At 42.0% G+C, this 15,274-nt stretch overlaps 1 protein-coding gene across 1 annotated transcript in view; it reads left to right on the top strand.

The window, feature by feature from the left end:
- The first annotated feature begins 649 nt into the window (after positions 1-649).
- The window catches only part of COLEC10 (collectin subfamily member 10), a 40,148-nt gene continuing 25,523 nt past the window's right edge, over positions 650-15,274 (top strand). The window contains exon 1 of the mRNA XM_045860734.1: positions 650-931. Within this exon, the coding sequence (XP_045716690.1) occupies positions 784-931 (148 nt within the window). The 5' untranslated portion in view covers positions 650-783. The remainder of the gene's footprint in view (positions 932-15,274) is intronic.

Here is a 15,274-nt window from a genome sequence, read left to right on the forward strand (position 1 = left end):
ATCATACTCTCTTATGTTTGTATTTACTAAGATTTTCCAGTCATCACTATACTTTTAGGCAATCAACGCTCCTTCCTCTTTTTGTCACATCTTTTCAGATAAGGCTTTTTCCACAATTCAGGATATTTTTTTTAAGGTAGTGTACAGAAGGGCAATTACTAGGCCAAAGGCTATAAACATTTTTAATGTTCTCGACGTTCTTGCCAAATTGCCTTGCAGTAAAACTGGTATCCTTTCCTTTGGGGTTAAATCCCAAGAAAATTATATGGAGCAAGAGAAGGAAATAAGGTCATGGAGAGCAATGGGAGTTTGGTTTTCTACCACTGCAAACAAGTAATGAATATTTCCTTATGAAAAACTCAAATCCATGCATGCTTCTCATACAACATGGAGGCAATTCAAGCAATCGCTGGCTTCATCTTTCTGGAAGCCCAGCACTGAAATGCAGAGCATTAAATTGTCAGTCCACTTACTGCCCAGAAGGCATCTCTGTTGTCTCTGTTGGCTGGAATGTTTCCCCTGACCTGCTCACTTGATCGTTAAGTTCAGAGATAATTTTCAATAAACTGTTGTCACTTGAAAATAAACAGTCTGGACAATGTATGGTCTGCTTGGAATACTGGGAAGATAAACACGCTGGGATGCATCTTCTCGTCTTTGTAGGTCTTTTCAGAATGCGTGCTCCAGAATCTTGACTTTCTTCCCCAGAGTGGAAAGTTTGATTTCAAGGACAGCTGTTTGCTTGGTACTTCTGGGCGACCCTTTTCCTGAAGGACCACAGCGATGGGTGGCTTCGGAGTCTCGCTTCAAAGACACGAGCTCGTCCTCCTGGTGCTGTTCCTTCTGCAGATTCAGAGTCTGGGTCTGGACACGGAGAGTCATGCTCCCTCTGAAGTCTGTGCCACACACACAATTTCTCCAGGACCCAAAGGTGAGGCAAGGAAAGTACAGCTGTCGTCTCTCGTCAGTAAGCTCTCTCCTGTCCTCTCTCAGCCCCTTGCTGGCTCTCAGTGACTTTCTCTGCTCCCCTCCAGAGTTCCTCCCACTTTGCTTCTGTTTTGGAAAATCAATGGCCTGTGACTTATTTCTACATCTCCCTTGATGTGAACTAAGGGAATTTTAGGAAGGGGTGTGATGGAACGGATCGAGGGCGTGGGGGAAATCTTCTCTTCCAGGCTGCTCTAGAGAAAGACGCACAAATAAAACATTAGTCTTCAGGAATCCTTTCCTTTCAGGGGTGTCCAACCCACTGCCCGTGAGCCCCATGCAGCCCAGGATGGCTATGAATGCAACTCAACACAGCATCGCAAATTTACTCAAAACATGACGAGATTTTCTTGTTGTTGTTTTCATTGGTGTTTGTATATTTCGTGGGCCACCCAAGACAACTCTTCTTCCTCCTGTGTGGCCCAGAGATACCGAAAGGTTGGACACCCCTGCAAGTTTGAAGCATCTTGGGCTGTTTTCATCCCATCTCCTTCCCCATACCGATTCTGCTAAAGCTACTAGACAAAACTCGGTTAAGTAAACCTCAAACCTGCAGATATCACACACGGATGGGCTGCTGGGTTCCAATGCAGAGGAAAAAAGTTTTGTCAAGGACTGGAAGTAGTATACAGATGCACATTTCTTTATTTGAAAGGGCAGTCTGTGTGCCAAGTGCCTTTAGCTGAAGGCTAATAGAACACTGCAAAAATTTTTCAAGTGGAGCCAAGGTCTAAATGTGCTTCAAGCAACTGGCTGATAAAAAATGCTGCTGTTTTCCTGGTTTCAGCTCTGACCCCTTTGTTCTGAAAGCGGTCACTGCAGTCCAAAGCGGTGCTCCCTCATTAGTAATTCATGCTATGTCTCTCCGGGCTATGGGGTGGAAGAATTACAGCTGCTTAAAATTTTAAGTAGAAAAGGGGTCTTTCAAAAAAGAAACAACCTAGAAATATATCACCTTATGCTTGTCAGTTATTTAAATGTTTATTGCTTAACGTGCATTTTTCTTAATCAGTGAATTAATTTCCTCATAAGATTGCAATTCAAGTTTTAACCTTTGATACCACAAAATAAATGCAGGCGGAACCACGAGACCTTGGGGCTTCCTAATAATTTCTTGGGTGAATAAATGAATAATGTGAGGGCAAATGTTTAGAAAAGAAAGTTTTCATGAGAAATAAAGTGTTTACTTAAAACCATTACTAGACTTTCCATAGAGTATAGGAAGCTTTGTATTATTTCTAGGTTATTACGGAGAATGCTGGAAGTTAAAATTTTCCCTGTTCTCACAAATAGGAGAGTCCATTTGAAAATAGCACTGTTAAACAATTTTTCTTGCAAAGAAACTGTAATTTTCAAACTGGAAGAATAATGGAAAACATGTTGTTAAAATAATGTCCAAAATGTAATGTTCAACAATTCTAATTCATTGCAGTCCAGTGAACACATCTCAAATGCCTCCTAAACACCAAGCGGTGCTGTAGGCACAAGATATGCATTGAATAATATACAGGGTCCAGCAGAAGTAAGGCCTGCTTGAGTGTGGTTGCTAGGGTAATAATATGGGTGTGGTGATTTATAGTTTTAATTTGAACATTTCACCTACAATGTCATATGGTATGCCTGAGTGTGATATTGTTATGTTACAGAATGACATGCTTATGATTTTATAATGAAAGACTTTTTTAATAAAAAAAGGTGGTGTTATTTGTGCCAGACCCTGTATATAAGTGGTGTGAGCAATGGAGAGAAAAATGATTTAGGGAGGAAAACAGAGGACATTTGATATGCATTAGATGCCAGGAGGGTGTCCACTATGAGTCTTCCTGGTCTCATTTCTCTGCTTAACAGAAAACTCTTCCTTTCCTGTTGGAAACCCTATTAAGACCCCAAACAATGGAAACCTCTAACTCTCTTCCTGAGCCTGTGTAGACATCACGAGATGCTTACAAGCCAGAAAGGTGAGAGAGTGAAGGAGTGCTCCTGGGGAAGAAAGGCTGGGGAGTTCTCAGGAACCCAGGTTCCGGAGCTAAGTCTGTTATGAATCTACTCTGATTACTTCTTCTTCCCCCAGAGCCTGGGGACGTGGCATGCAGCGGATTCTAAGTTCCTTTCTCATTAAAGAGATGTCATGGTTCTGGAATGTACTGACTACCTGCTAACGCTCCAGCAGCATGTGAGATGGGAAAGGCTTCCAGCTAAGGAAGATTCTGTCCTAGAATTTCTGTCCACACTTCCAGCTGGGGATTCGATGGCAAACTCCTTGGGTGCGGGGGGCCCAGTTGGCTCCTCCTTTTTCTCTTTACAAATTGCCCGGGGTGCAACACGAGCACATCACCGTTGCCCTGCCTCTGCCCCAGGCACTGTGCTAAAAGTGTGTATAATGAAAAACAAGGTACTGTGTGTCTTCTCTCAAGATATAACCTACCATCGACCCTCCCTAATTTCTTCATTAGCATGGTGATAGCCCCTGGACAAGGCAGATTTGTTTATTTAGCTTTACAAAATGAGCAAAACAAAAAGACAAAGCCTGATGGCCAAGGGAACATTTTTAAAAGCTGTTGCTTTTGTTCAATATTTTTTCCCCTAAGATCATGCTGGTCTATACTTTTCTCCATGGCTGATTCTTACAATATGGTATTTACTAGCGCTGTGCTCAGAAACGTCCAGATACTCTGAGAAATAGACAACACAAGGAGTTTCCCTTAGATTCACCTTGGAGGCTGGGAACTAAATAAATTATTTAGAGTTGCAGGTGCAAAACCAGTTATGCTAAGCCATCATATAATAGGTTTCCTCATGCACGGACACCATATTTCACTGCATTATTCTCAAGCATGACTTAGTAGAAAGGTATTAGATTCAATCTGTTTGATCTTCAGAATGCTATTACATCTATTTATGCCTCAGTGGTTTTGGATTTTTTTTTGGTAAAATGGGACTCAATCACAGACCTGTTTTGAAAATAATGTACGGTAATCAGTATAAATTTTAGGCTGTGTAGACATCACAATAGATACTTAAATTCTATTTATCTTTCTTTCCTCTCCCTATCTAGGCCTGTCTGTTGGGTAAAAAATTCAACAATAAGCATTATTCCAGTTGTCAAAACTTCTTCAGATAAAGCTACCTTTATTTTTTTCTTTCTTTGCCTTAAATTTATGATTTTATTCTGCTTAGTAGGAAAACACTTTTCTCCCCTACCTTTAAGAAATTGTCTTTAAACAATTTATGTGAAATTCTGACCTCTAGTGGTTTTACTTAAAAACAACAATAACAAGAAATTTTAATAAGATGTGTTTAAAAAGAATGTTAAAACCAGTAAGAAGCATTGAGGCGATGCTTAATAATTTCTAATGACCTTTGAAATACACTATCTTGTATAGTTTTCATGACTGCCCTATCTATTAGAAATACTTTAAACTTAAAGATAAGGAAACAGCATTAATGAGGCCATGTGGAGTGCCCAAGGTCTTTAAGTAGATACAGCACAGTCAGGCAACTTGAACTTTACCCCTAGCCTTCTGGCTCTGGGTCCAGTGTCATTCCATGACATCCACTGGTTTCTATGAGAACCAAGTTTTGAAACACTGCCCATTGACCCTTTTTTTTTAATAACAAATGGATAAGGCAGCACCTAAGAACATGGAGTTCATGTAACCCTCCAGCCCAACATTGTACTAGGTACTCAAACATGCTAAAAGTGATGACGTGCCTCCTCTGATAATTATCTCTGCAATTATATTAGTTTATTTGCAAATTCATGATATTTTACCCTCTTACTTATTTTGGCTTCTGCCAGCTTCTTCCTTGAGGAGCTCCTTCTTTCAATGACATTTGTGTGTCCTTTGCAATCCATCTTGCTTCTCCTTACTTCTTCCAGGTCATTTCAAACCTCTCTCCCACTTGCATTTCTCTGTCAGCATTCTTCCTTTGTCTCTCATTTCTGACCCAGGAACTTTGCCCTTGACATTCCCTCTGTCTGGCCTAATCTTACCACAGGTCTTCCAAAGGATAAATCATCTTCATTCATTCAGGTTTTAGCTGGAATGCCATTTGCACGGTGCGGCCCTGCTTGACCACCCCTTCCCTCTCTGTCATAGTTCCCAAGGCTGTTTAGTATTTTCAGGGACTTACTACTCAATGAAAATCCCTTGTGTATTTATACACTTATCGTCACTCTTAGAATGTAAGCTTCTGGAATGTAGGAACCCTGACCATCTTGCTGAGTGTGTTTTCCTACTGCTTAGAAGAGTTGCTGACACATAGCAGGTACTCGATAAATATTTTTGGTCAAATGAGTGAACCCCAATTATCAAAGATCCCCCAATATTTTAGCTCGTGGCTCTGACCTATTCATTCGGTTCCTTGAACATGCTTTCCATGTACGTCGTGCACTTTCAAAGAAAGGACTGCTCCTTTTATGCAAATGCTTCCCAGAGGAGGATGGATCCTGGGCGTGCACTGCCATGGTGCCACTTCTCCAGTGGTCAAAGAGCTTCCCCACTAGCAGCCACCACTTTTCTGCAAGTACAAGAGTTCCAGGCTTCCCTGATGTCCCTGTCCCAGCCTAGCCCAACCACTGACTGGACACCGCCCCACTCAGCAAGGCAGGCTTTCCATTCATGGCCTCTGAGACCACTGCAGCTCCTTTACATCACCGTCGTGGCTCCTGCACACATGCAGCCTGTAACGAACTCACGGGGCTGGGAGAGTCTCTCCTCCCTCAGCAGGACTCTGCTGAGAGCCACAGCCTCAGCCACAGCCACAGCCACAGCCACAGCAGTGGGGCAGTCATGCCAACACACTGGACAGTTGCCATTAGCCTTTGCACTGTGTGGGTGCTTTACAGCCATTTTTAAATCTAACTACCTCATTAGACTCAGAAATAAAAACGTTATAATAATCATTTAACAGATGAAGAAACTGAGGTTCAGAGCTATTAAGTCACTAGTGTAAAGCCACGCAGTTAGAAGGTGGCAGGTTGGAACTCCATCTTGTTTTACAATAGTTGGGCTCCATGCCCCAGTCAGCCGGCTAAACCCTCAGATCAGCCAGGGCGGGCTCTAGGCAGGGTTGGCAGTCCCACAGTATTTTACGGGTTTGCTTAATGTTCTTACTGGTCTCTGTGGAGCTCATGCATAGGTAGACCAGGTGACACATGTGAGTGCCAGACTACAGGGGGTGCACATGGCTTTGCCATGAAGGAAGCCTTACAGGACTCCCTTCTGTCTTCTGAAACAATTTCTCAGCAAACCTCTTAGCCTCCAGAAAATGAACTTCTATCTGACTATGTAGCATTTTACTGTTCACGGCTCCAGATCCCAGGAACAGACATGATTTGAGTTGTTCCCTGGAGTCTTCTCAGCCTCCAAACAGACAGATGGCCACATCGGCCCAGAAGTGTCCGGATCACCTTCACACTCACATTGGGAGTCTCACTACCTGTAAATTAACACTCAGAAATAATTTGGCCTCACCCCAATTGTTTTTACATTTGGGAAAACTAAAGTCCAGAAAGGTAAAATAACGTGTTCCATCTGTATCACACAGCCGCTGACTGGAGGCAGGGCTGTCACGAGAGCTCACGTCCCGGATTCCCCAGCCGATCACGGTTCCCTTCCGCCATGTCATATCACTGTCCTCCTGTTCCATCATTCTCACTAAGTGTAAGATGACCGTCCCTCAGTCTTATGAATTAGCATTCAACAAGAAGTTCTGCGAGGTCAATGTATAAACATACTACAGAATCGCTTTAACTCGGTCACCCTGATATAAATTAAGCGGCTAATTTCTTTTTGGTGCCTTTAGCAGAGAGGTTAATCAAGTAGGTGTTTTCTCAAAACCCTTATGTTAATCATAGTAATCAACGGGATTCTTTCATTATGAGTTTTAATATGTATTTTGTGCATAAGGACAGACCAACATTTTAAGGGGCTTGCCTTATTTTAACTTTACATTTCAACGTGTGGGTGTCCTGAACCTTTTTTTGTGTGTGTGTGTCTCTCCTTTTCCCTTTGGATCAATGCCAAAAACCATTCTGAGGTTTTGTCAGAAGGGGGAGAGCAAGGCTCCGGCCGATCCCACTGTGGGCAAAGATGCGTCAGGAGGTGCTGGATGGTGATGACTAGAAAAAAAAACAGTTGATTTCATTTAGAAATGCCATTTCTCTCTGCAACTCTCTTGCATAACAATCTGGCTGTATATCAGTCACTACTAGGGACGGTACGAATAGGTAGGTGCATGCCCTAAAGATCACGGGTTTTGGAGACAAAGTGCATGGTTTTGAATTGGAGCTCTGCCACTTTCTCCCTGAGTGATCTTAAGCCTTAATGTCCTCATTTATTAAATGATGACAATGATGCTGCTCATCTCAAATGCTTATTTTGAAAATTAAAACACATTTACCATGTAGATCAGCCAGCATTGTTTTTTTTCATTAGCTTCCATTGCTATTACTGGTCACCATGAGCTTCCTCCATCCCCATCTCCCTAAAGAAAGGCTCATGGGCTGTAAAGATGGCTCCGCAAATAGAAGTCTACCAGGGAGCTGTTCCTTGCTGCCATTTTCTGACTATGTTCAGTCCCGCTGCAAAGTCAACTTTTATTCATCGAAAGCTCACGGACTGAGAGCACCCATCCTTTCCACCAATGCCGCCTTCTTTTTGTAGTTCTACTTCTGAGCCTGGTGTTCCTCATCGGTAAAATGGGAATAACGACCTTATCAATATCCCTAGGAATGTAATCAGATTAAGTGAGGTAAGACACATAAAACCAAGCCTCAGTTTTCTCATCAGTAACTTGAGATGATAATACAGTGTGACAACTTCCTAGGGTCAGGGTGAGGAATGAAGGAGTTAAGCCACTTAAAGCACCAAACACTGTCCCTAACACATTGTCAAGAACTCTGTCAATGTTAGCAAACCACCCATGAGCAAAACCCAAGGGAGAGTGAGAATATTTTTTCCTGGTTTTTTTTTGTTGTTGTTGTTATTTCGTTTTCTTCTTTTAAGGAATATTTCCCTTTAGCTACTGTCCGTGCCCCAGGCAGACAGTTCTGTCATCCTTGGGTCATTGGGTCAATATGTGTAGATGCCTCTCACTCTTCTGCTTTGTGTTTATGAAATTCTTCTTCTGGAAACTTCCTCAGTTCTGTTAGAAATGATTTTGTTTGGCCTCCCTTCATCTTTTCCAGATATTCCAACCCATAACCAGTCCGTCTGTTTTTTTACACCACATATTTGATTTGCAATACCCTATAATTTTACAAAATTCTTTAAATTGTGTTTTATGGCTTTCTTGGCTTTTTTATAAAAGAGCTGTAAATACATGCAGTAAAAATCACACTCAGAGACTCAAGTGAAGTAGCATCTAAATAATGTCATTGTTTTTGAATTATTTATCATGATCATTCTTGATTTGAAAACTCTGAAAGCATCATTTCATGTCCCTTGTGGCCACTTGACAATACTTTTTTCTGTTAAATAAATTATACAAATATGCATCTTTAGAATTTACAAAGGGTTTATCCATTATTTTGCTTTAGCTCCACTGACATACTATAGGAATTATTGTCCCTATTTAAAGAGAAAGAAACTACAACGTGTCACTCTTGCATGCGATCTGACTGCACAGCTACAAGCAAGCATTCTGAGGATATATCCTCTTCCATTTCCACCTCCCTAACCATGGAGGAATAACCCCACTCCAACTTGGCCAAAGAGATGAGCTAAGACACTGTCTCAGGCAAAATCAGCCGTGTCTTTAATAAGACAGGCTAGACATACTGATAAAACCCAATTCCTCGAAGTGGTGACTCTTACTGCTTTTTCCTGCGCTTGAAGAACTTCTGAATTTTGAGGGTCATCTATTTGACCTCACCCAGGGAGGAGTGTATGTGCAAGGCTCTATTAATAATACTGGGTGCAGTCAGAAATAGTTTGCATGGCATTGTTTTGCCTGGCCTGAGATGACAAATATCCAGAAAAAAATTGACATTCATAGACAGAAGTTGGCAAAGAGGTCCCCTTTCTCTCACCAGACCACATGCTGAGGGACCAAATGACAGGCTAACCAAAAGGACGAGGCCCGTAGGTGTCCAACTTTTGTTGGGAAATGCTGTGTGGTAGCAAGTGTGACAATATGCTCCAGACCAAAACGAAAGCCCCCAAAGAGGCTGAGAGACTTCGATATACCTTAGAGGAAGGTCTTTGGAATGGATGATATCAAAACAGTTTATCAGTGCCACCGAGCAGTTGAAGGGCAAGGCTGGACTGTGCCACCAAGGATCATGGGGCAAAGCTCATGCTGGACCACAGACACAGGCCGGATGCACTGGAAGAAAGCTCACACAGAGTGTTTGAAGGTGAGGGATATGACCTGCTGTCCTAGATCAGAGCACACCTAAGGCGATGTGTTATTTTTCACATCACCAGTAAAATGGGCTCAACATTTTGGTTAACTTTATATATGTACATAATTTTTTCATGATCAGGAAAGCCATGTTGTTATTCTAATGTGGCCCAACCATGTGCAACTTCCTCTTGCTTCCTCTTTCTGATTCCATAATATTTTAAGTCTGAACAGATGAATATATGCAAAACAAAAATTCCCAGCGTTCGCTGCTGCCAAGGTATTCCTGTTCCTGTCTATAAGGCTTTTTTTAAAGATTTTATTTATTTATTTTTAGAGGGGGAAGGGAGGGAGAAAGAGAGAGAGAGAAACATCAATGTGCGGTTGCTGGGGGTCATGGCCTGCAACCCAGGCATGTACCCTGACTGGGAATCGAACCTGCAACACTTTGGTTTGCAGCCCGCGCTCAATCCACTGAGCTACACCAGCCAGGTATAAGGCTTTACTAGTGGGAACTGTATCTCCCCCAAATGCCTCATATCACTGCCTATTCTCCTGTAGCTCTTCCTGCCTTACTTTTTGGAATCAGAAATATGGGTGTGGTGGGAGGTTAGGACTCAGTGTTCTACAATGTCGAAAACCATCATTAATGCAACAAAGTTATTGACTCAATCATCTGGTCATTGTAGACTGAATCTTAAAGCTGAGATTTAAGTCCAATCGGAATCCAATGGAAGAGGAACTGTTACCTTACCTCCTTTTAAGTAAATATAATTGATTTTTTAATAAGAAGGTAGAGCACAGAATTAGATACCCTATTCTAGCTCCAGTGGCTTCGATGTAAATAGAAACTCAGTACATTTTGTTAACCCAGTTGTCATTGTACCTTGGGTTTTCTTTTCTTATTTTTCTTCTTCATCTTCTTCTTCTTCTTTGTTTCCTCCTCCTCCTTGTTCTTCTTCTTCCTCCCCTTCCCCTTCCCCGTCTAATTCTCTGTCTTCTTCTTCTTTCCAGTTTTCACACTATTTTGTAGAAGTTGTAAGAAGTTGTAGAAGTTGTAAGATTGTATCATATCTGACCAACCAAATGACAGTTTAAACCAAAGAAGCCAAAGAAAGTGTTTGAGTAGAAGAATGAAATAATTAAATTGGTTTTCTGGCAGACAATCTCTTGGCAGAGTTGAGGATGGACTAAAGGATGCGAGAAGCTCCTGGTAGGACATGAATTAAAAACAGGAGATGAGTGAGGGCTGTTAAGATAGGGAGAAGGGGGAGGATATTAGAAGGACATTTCAGAAGCAAGACTGGCAGGTTATAATGAGTTCTAAATCTTGTATGAGCTGCCCACCGATGGTCAGATGGAACAGTCCATAGACAGATGGAAAGAGGTACCATAAATATTTCTTAGGCATTTCTTCTCTACAAAAGCTAATCACACAACCTCTAGTCTTGACCCGTAGTTTTTCTACTTTGTGACAGTCATCAATCAGGACACTTCTATTCCCACTGAGTTTTGGGATTTCCATGAATTGGGATATTAGCATACATAATAGCATAGTTATCACTTATATTTAATAACAATACTCTGCTTTTTTAAAGAATGGTTTTTGCCCCACTTTGGACTAAAAAAATTTTAGACAAAATATTGTATGTCACATGTTTAGGATGTTGTAAACGTTTCAATGCCAGAAGCACAAATCTCTGGAAGCAAAAATAGGCATCAGCCAGAAGTTGCAGATCCACACAGCCAGGGTATGGGCTGGAGGAGGGATGGCTTCCCATTGGCTGCTGCTTTTTAACCCTTTAATTTTCAGTGGCTAGAAATTTTAAGTAGCCTATTGGATGGCTCTGTCATAATGGAATATTTCTTGAGTGTGCGCTGCGTGCCAGGCACCGTTCAACCCTCCGTCTGCATGATCACACTCGCTCCTCTCACCAGCACCCTAGGAGAGATATTTCACTGTTCTGAACCCCCAATGAAGAACCTGAGGCCGAAAGAATTTGAATAGGTTACTCAAGTCTCGCAGCTGATGAGTGATGGAGCCAGGTGTTGAGCTCAGCGCTGCAGCCCCAGATCCCATGCTCCCAACCACTGCATCGTATTGCAGAAGCACGCCACTTAGTCTCGGATGGATGGATTTTTCCTTGCACTTGCTTCTACTGACTTGGCTGTGAATGCATCTTAATAATGAATGATATGTAAAGGCAGAAGAAAATCTGCCCAACAGAACTTAGTGTTGTATTTTTCATTAAGTACAATGTTAGTTTTCTGTGTGTTTTTTTCCTCTCTTCCCTGTTACACAGACACACAGTGACTGCAAAAGACTTGCAGGCCCGAAGTAGTAATTCTTTTTAAACCAAATACGCCTGAAAACAAAGAGTGGTTGCTTTGTAATTTAAGTAGGAAAGACCATAGGATTCTTGAAATCTGTAGTTTTTTGCTTTTTTATTTTTTGCTAGGTTGTACAGGGACAAGTTGAAGGGCAAATGAAGCTCATGGGCCCCTAGAATTGAACAGACACAGATATCGCTCTTATCATTATTGTCGGTGATATTACTGTTAGAAACATTAATCACAATGTGTCTCCTAACAGATTGTATTTTCTTGCATTTGTTTAGCACATTAATATTGAAAAAGCATTTTCATTTTATTTCCTTCATATGTTATCTTGTCATCTGAGGAGACGTATGTAAAAGCTGAGTCTTTTCAGCCCCACATCCACCGATATTTCCAAAGGTTCACCTTGTAGATGCCAACAAAACACGTGGCAATGTCCCTCTTGTAACACTCGAGACTTTGCCAAGGTCTCATTGGGTGCTTTCTTCCTGTAAACTTTTAGGTTTAGATCATGTCTTATGGGATACAGCGCTATATTCCTAGCACCCAACCAGGACTTGGTAGCTAATAAAACTCAATAAATATTTGTTCAAGGAATGAATGAGTGAGCAAACAGTGAGGTTTTGAACAGCTCTTGAGAATAATGTGCAGAATATCTGCCCTTACCACAAAGAACTTAGACTCTAACTAGTTGGCATTCATACAAAAAAAATTACGTAACGATGCATTTTTAAATAATGCTTTAGAGCAGTAACAAGGACCCATCTGGTGACTTGCCGAGAAAATAATTCCGTCAATGAATTCAGAGAATTTAGAATTTAATTTCAGACAAGACTCGTGGGTAGTATTTATAAGGGGAAAGAAATCCTCAGCTCGCTTACATAATTTCTGTAAGGGCAGGAGTATTTCATGCTTGTTATAACATAACATTTATGACTATGTACACATCATACACAAAGCCAAAGCTAAGGATCTCTCTTTTCACTAGACACCCTTCCTTTTCCGGACACACGTCTTCCATGTGACCATCACTAATAGCCTGTTATTAACGTTTGTTTCCATATTCATTCTGCTTATTTATTCTTTGTCCTAAATGGGATCAGATGCATGTCATTTTGCAAGAGATGTTCTTTTACATCGTGTAACACGGAGCTCCCGCTTCACCCAAAGCTTTTTTCCTCTGACTCACTCATTAACTGTGGTGCTGCATAATATTCCCCCTTGTATTTTCATCAGCCCCATGATGACCAACTTTAAGGTTGTTTATGGTTTTTGGTTTTTGCCCCTACAAACAAATATTCTCATACATACACTTGCTCTTGCAATTACTCCCATAAAATAGGTTCCCTAAAGTAAAATAGTGTGTGGATTTTCACTTTAATCATTACTGACAGATTATTTTCCAGGAATATCATGCCATTTACTTTGCTAAAAACAATTGTAATGGGGTGCTGAGCTAGGGAGCCCCCCAAATCCCAAAGCCCCACAGCTATGGCTTGGCTTGGGAGATGAGGGAGTGAGCAGGGCCATTGAGAGCTATTTGCATATCTGAAGAACTTGGCCAGTGTTTTATTAATATTAAAAGCTGTGCCTGCTGGGAGCCAGGGAGGTGGGCATGATTCTAACCCATGATACAATGTAGCCAGAGGGGCTTCCTGCGCCTGCACCTGGGTCAAGCTTGCTTGGACTAACAGTAGCAGCCGAGAGAGGCAGAAGAAACCAGACTACTGGCAGGTGGAACCCCATGTGGAAGGAGTCAGAAATGGGGTTACAGAGGAAGGTCCACGGGATTTAAACCCAGGTACAGCAGCCATGCTGGGGCTTAACCATGCAGTTTGGGGGTGGAGAGAATGTCTGTCTTGACCACACAGCTTAGAAAGAAGCAGAAAAGCGGGATGCAGCAGCTGTGCGGGGTTCTTGGCCATGCGGCTGGGAAGGAGAAGCCTCTTGACCACGTACAGCTGTGTGGGGTCTGGGCCATGCGGTTTGAAAGAATGCAGAAGGATTCCCCCGCCCACCGTGAGGATGCGGTTTTGGATTAAGAACAGGAGCCTAGCCCAGCTACGGACTTCTATTTTCTTTTCCTGAGATATGGTACCCCGGACCGGCCTGGTTTGGCAAGGGGAGGCAGGAGTGTGTGTGTGTGTTTTAAAGGGACTTTGGGATTTAACAGTGACATTTCACCATTATTCTGAACCTGTATAACTTTTGAATAAATAATTCCTTTCCCTCTCACTGAACTCTGGCATTGAGAGCCACGGTTCTTACCAGTGGCCGGCAAAAAGAGCCGTAGAGTAATAGACCCACAGGGGGTTTCTGTCACACAACGACCAAGTGCTTTCTGTATATACGGCATATTTAGATACAATTAGTCTGTTAAAACCATTACTAAATCTGAGGGCAAACTACATCAGACCTGACACATGTACATACTTTTCTGGCTAATAATGAGTCTGAGCATTTTCACCTCTCATTGTTTATGTTTATATTGCATCTGTGTTTCCATTTATTGTCTTTCTGCAAAGTAACTTACAAAAACTCTTCTCACATTAAGAATATTGCTCATTTTCATGTCTTAGTGTTTGATTTTTTCTTTGTCTATCATATATTTGTCTATAAACTCTATACAGGGTGGGACAAAAGTAGGTTTACAGTTAATCTCATGGAAAAGAATATAAGAATTAATACATAAAAGTATAAGAATAAACTCTGTGTTTCACGTACTCACAACTGTCAACCTACCTTTGCCTGTATGCTTATGTGGCATCTTTCATCACGTAAAAAACTTCAGCTCTCATGTGGTCATGTGTGTCTGTCTTTTCTTTTGTGACTTCTGGGTTGTTTCCTCTGAGGAGATACATTTTTTCAGTGGAGGCACAAATTGAAAGGCTTTTTAATGAACACTGAATAAACACATTGGGTAAGAATAGAAGGTTATGTGGGTCGCTGTCAGAAAATAATGCCGGACAATCCCACGGAGGGTCTAAATGCTAGACTAATTAGTTTGGACTTGGCCTGTAGACACAGAGGGACTGCTGAAACGTTTTTGAAAATGGGGAGTTTTATAATGAAAATGTGATTTTATAAAGCTTTGTTTGCAAGATGGTTTGGAGAAGCGAAATGCGGATCCAAGGAAGCCAATATTTCAGCAACTATTTGTTGAACGGACACTATTCCAGGCACTTGGAGTCCCCAGTGGATGAAACGCCACTGAGACCCTTGAGGGATCACCTGCACGAAACAGAGGTGCAGGTATGGAGACGGTAAAAGGTAAAATAAAGGCGGCAGGGACAGGAGGAAAAAGGAAAGGTGGACAGGAGGAAGAAAGGAGAATCCAGAGCGGAGCGAGGAAGGAGGAAGAGTCACAGGCGATTTGGGAACCGAGCCGGAGAGACGGGCGAGCACGGCCGTCGGTTCGGCAGACAGGAGCGCATCAGAAGAGGAAGCCAAACGTCCGGGGCGGAGGGAGCAGCGGAGAGAGGCTCGGGTGTTTGCCTGCGCTGTCATACTGGATGCTACGCCATCAGCGCAGACACCCTCGCAGACTCAAGTCAATTCATTAATCGGCCCGTTATTGAGAATGACATTTCAATCAATTGCT

This window comes from Phyllostomus hastatus, unplaced genomic scaffold (assembly GCF_019186645.2).
Source record: "Phyllostomus hastatus isolate PE091 unplaced genomic scaffold, TTU_PhHast_1.1 phas_scaffold_21, whole genome shotgun sequence".
Taxonomy (NCBI): Eukaryota; Metazoa; Chordata; class Mammalia; order Chiroptera; family Phyllostomidae; genus Phyllostomus; species Phyllostomus hastatus.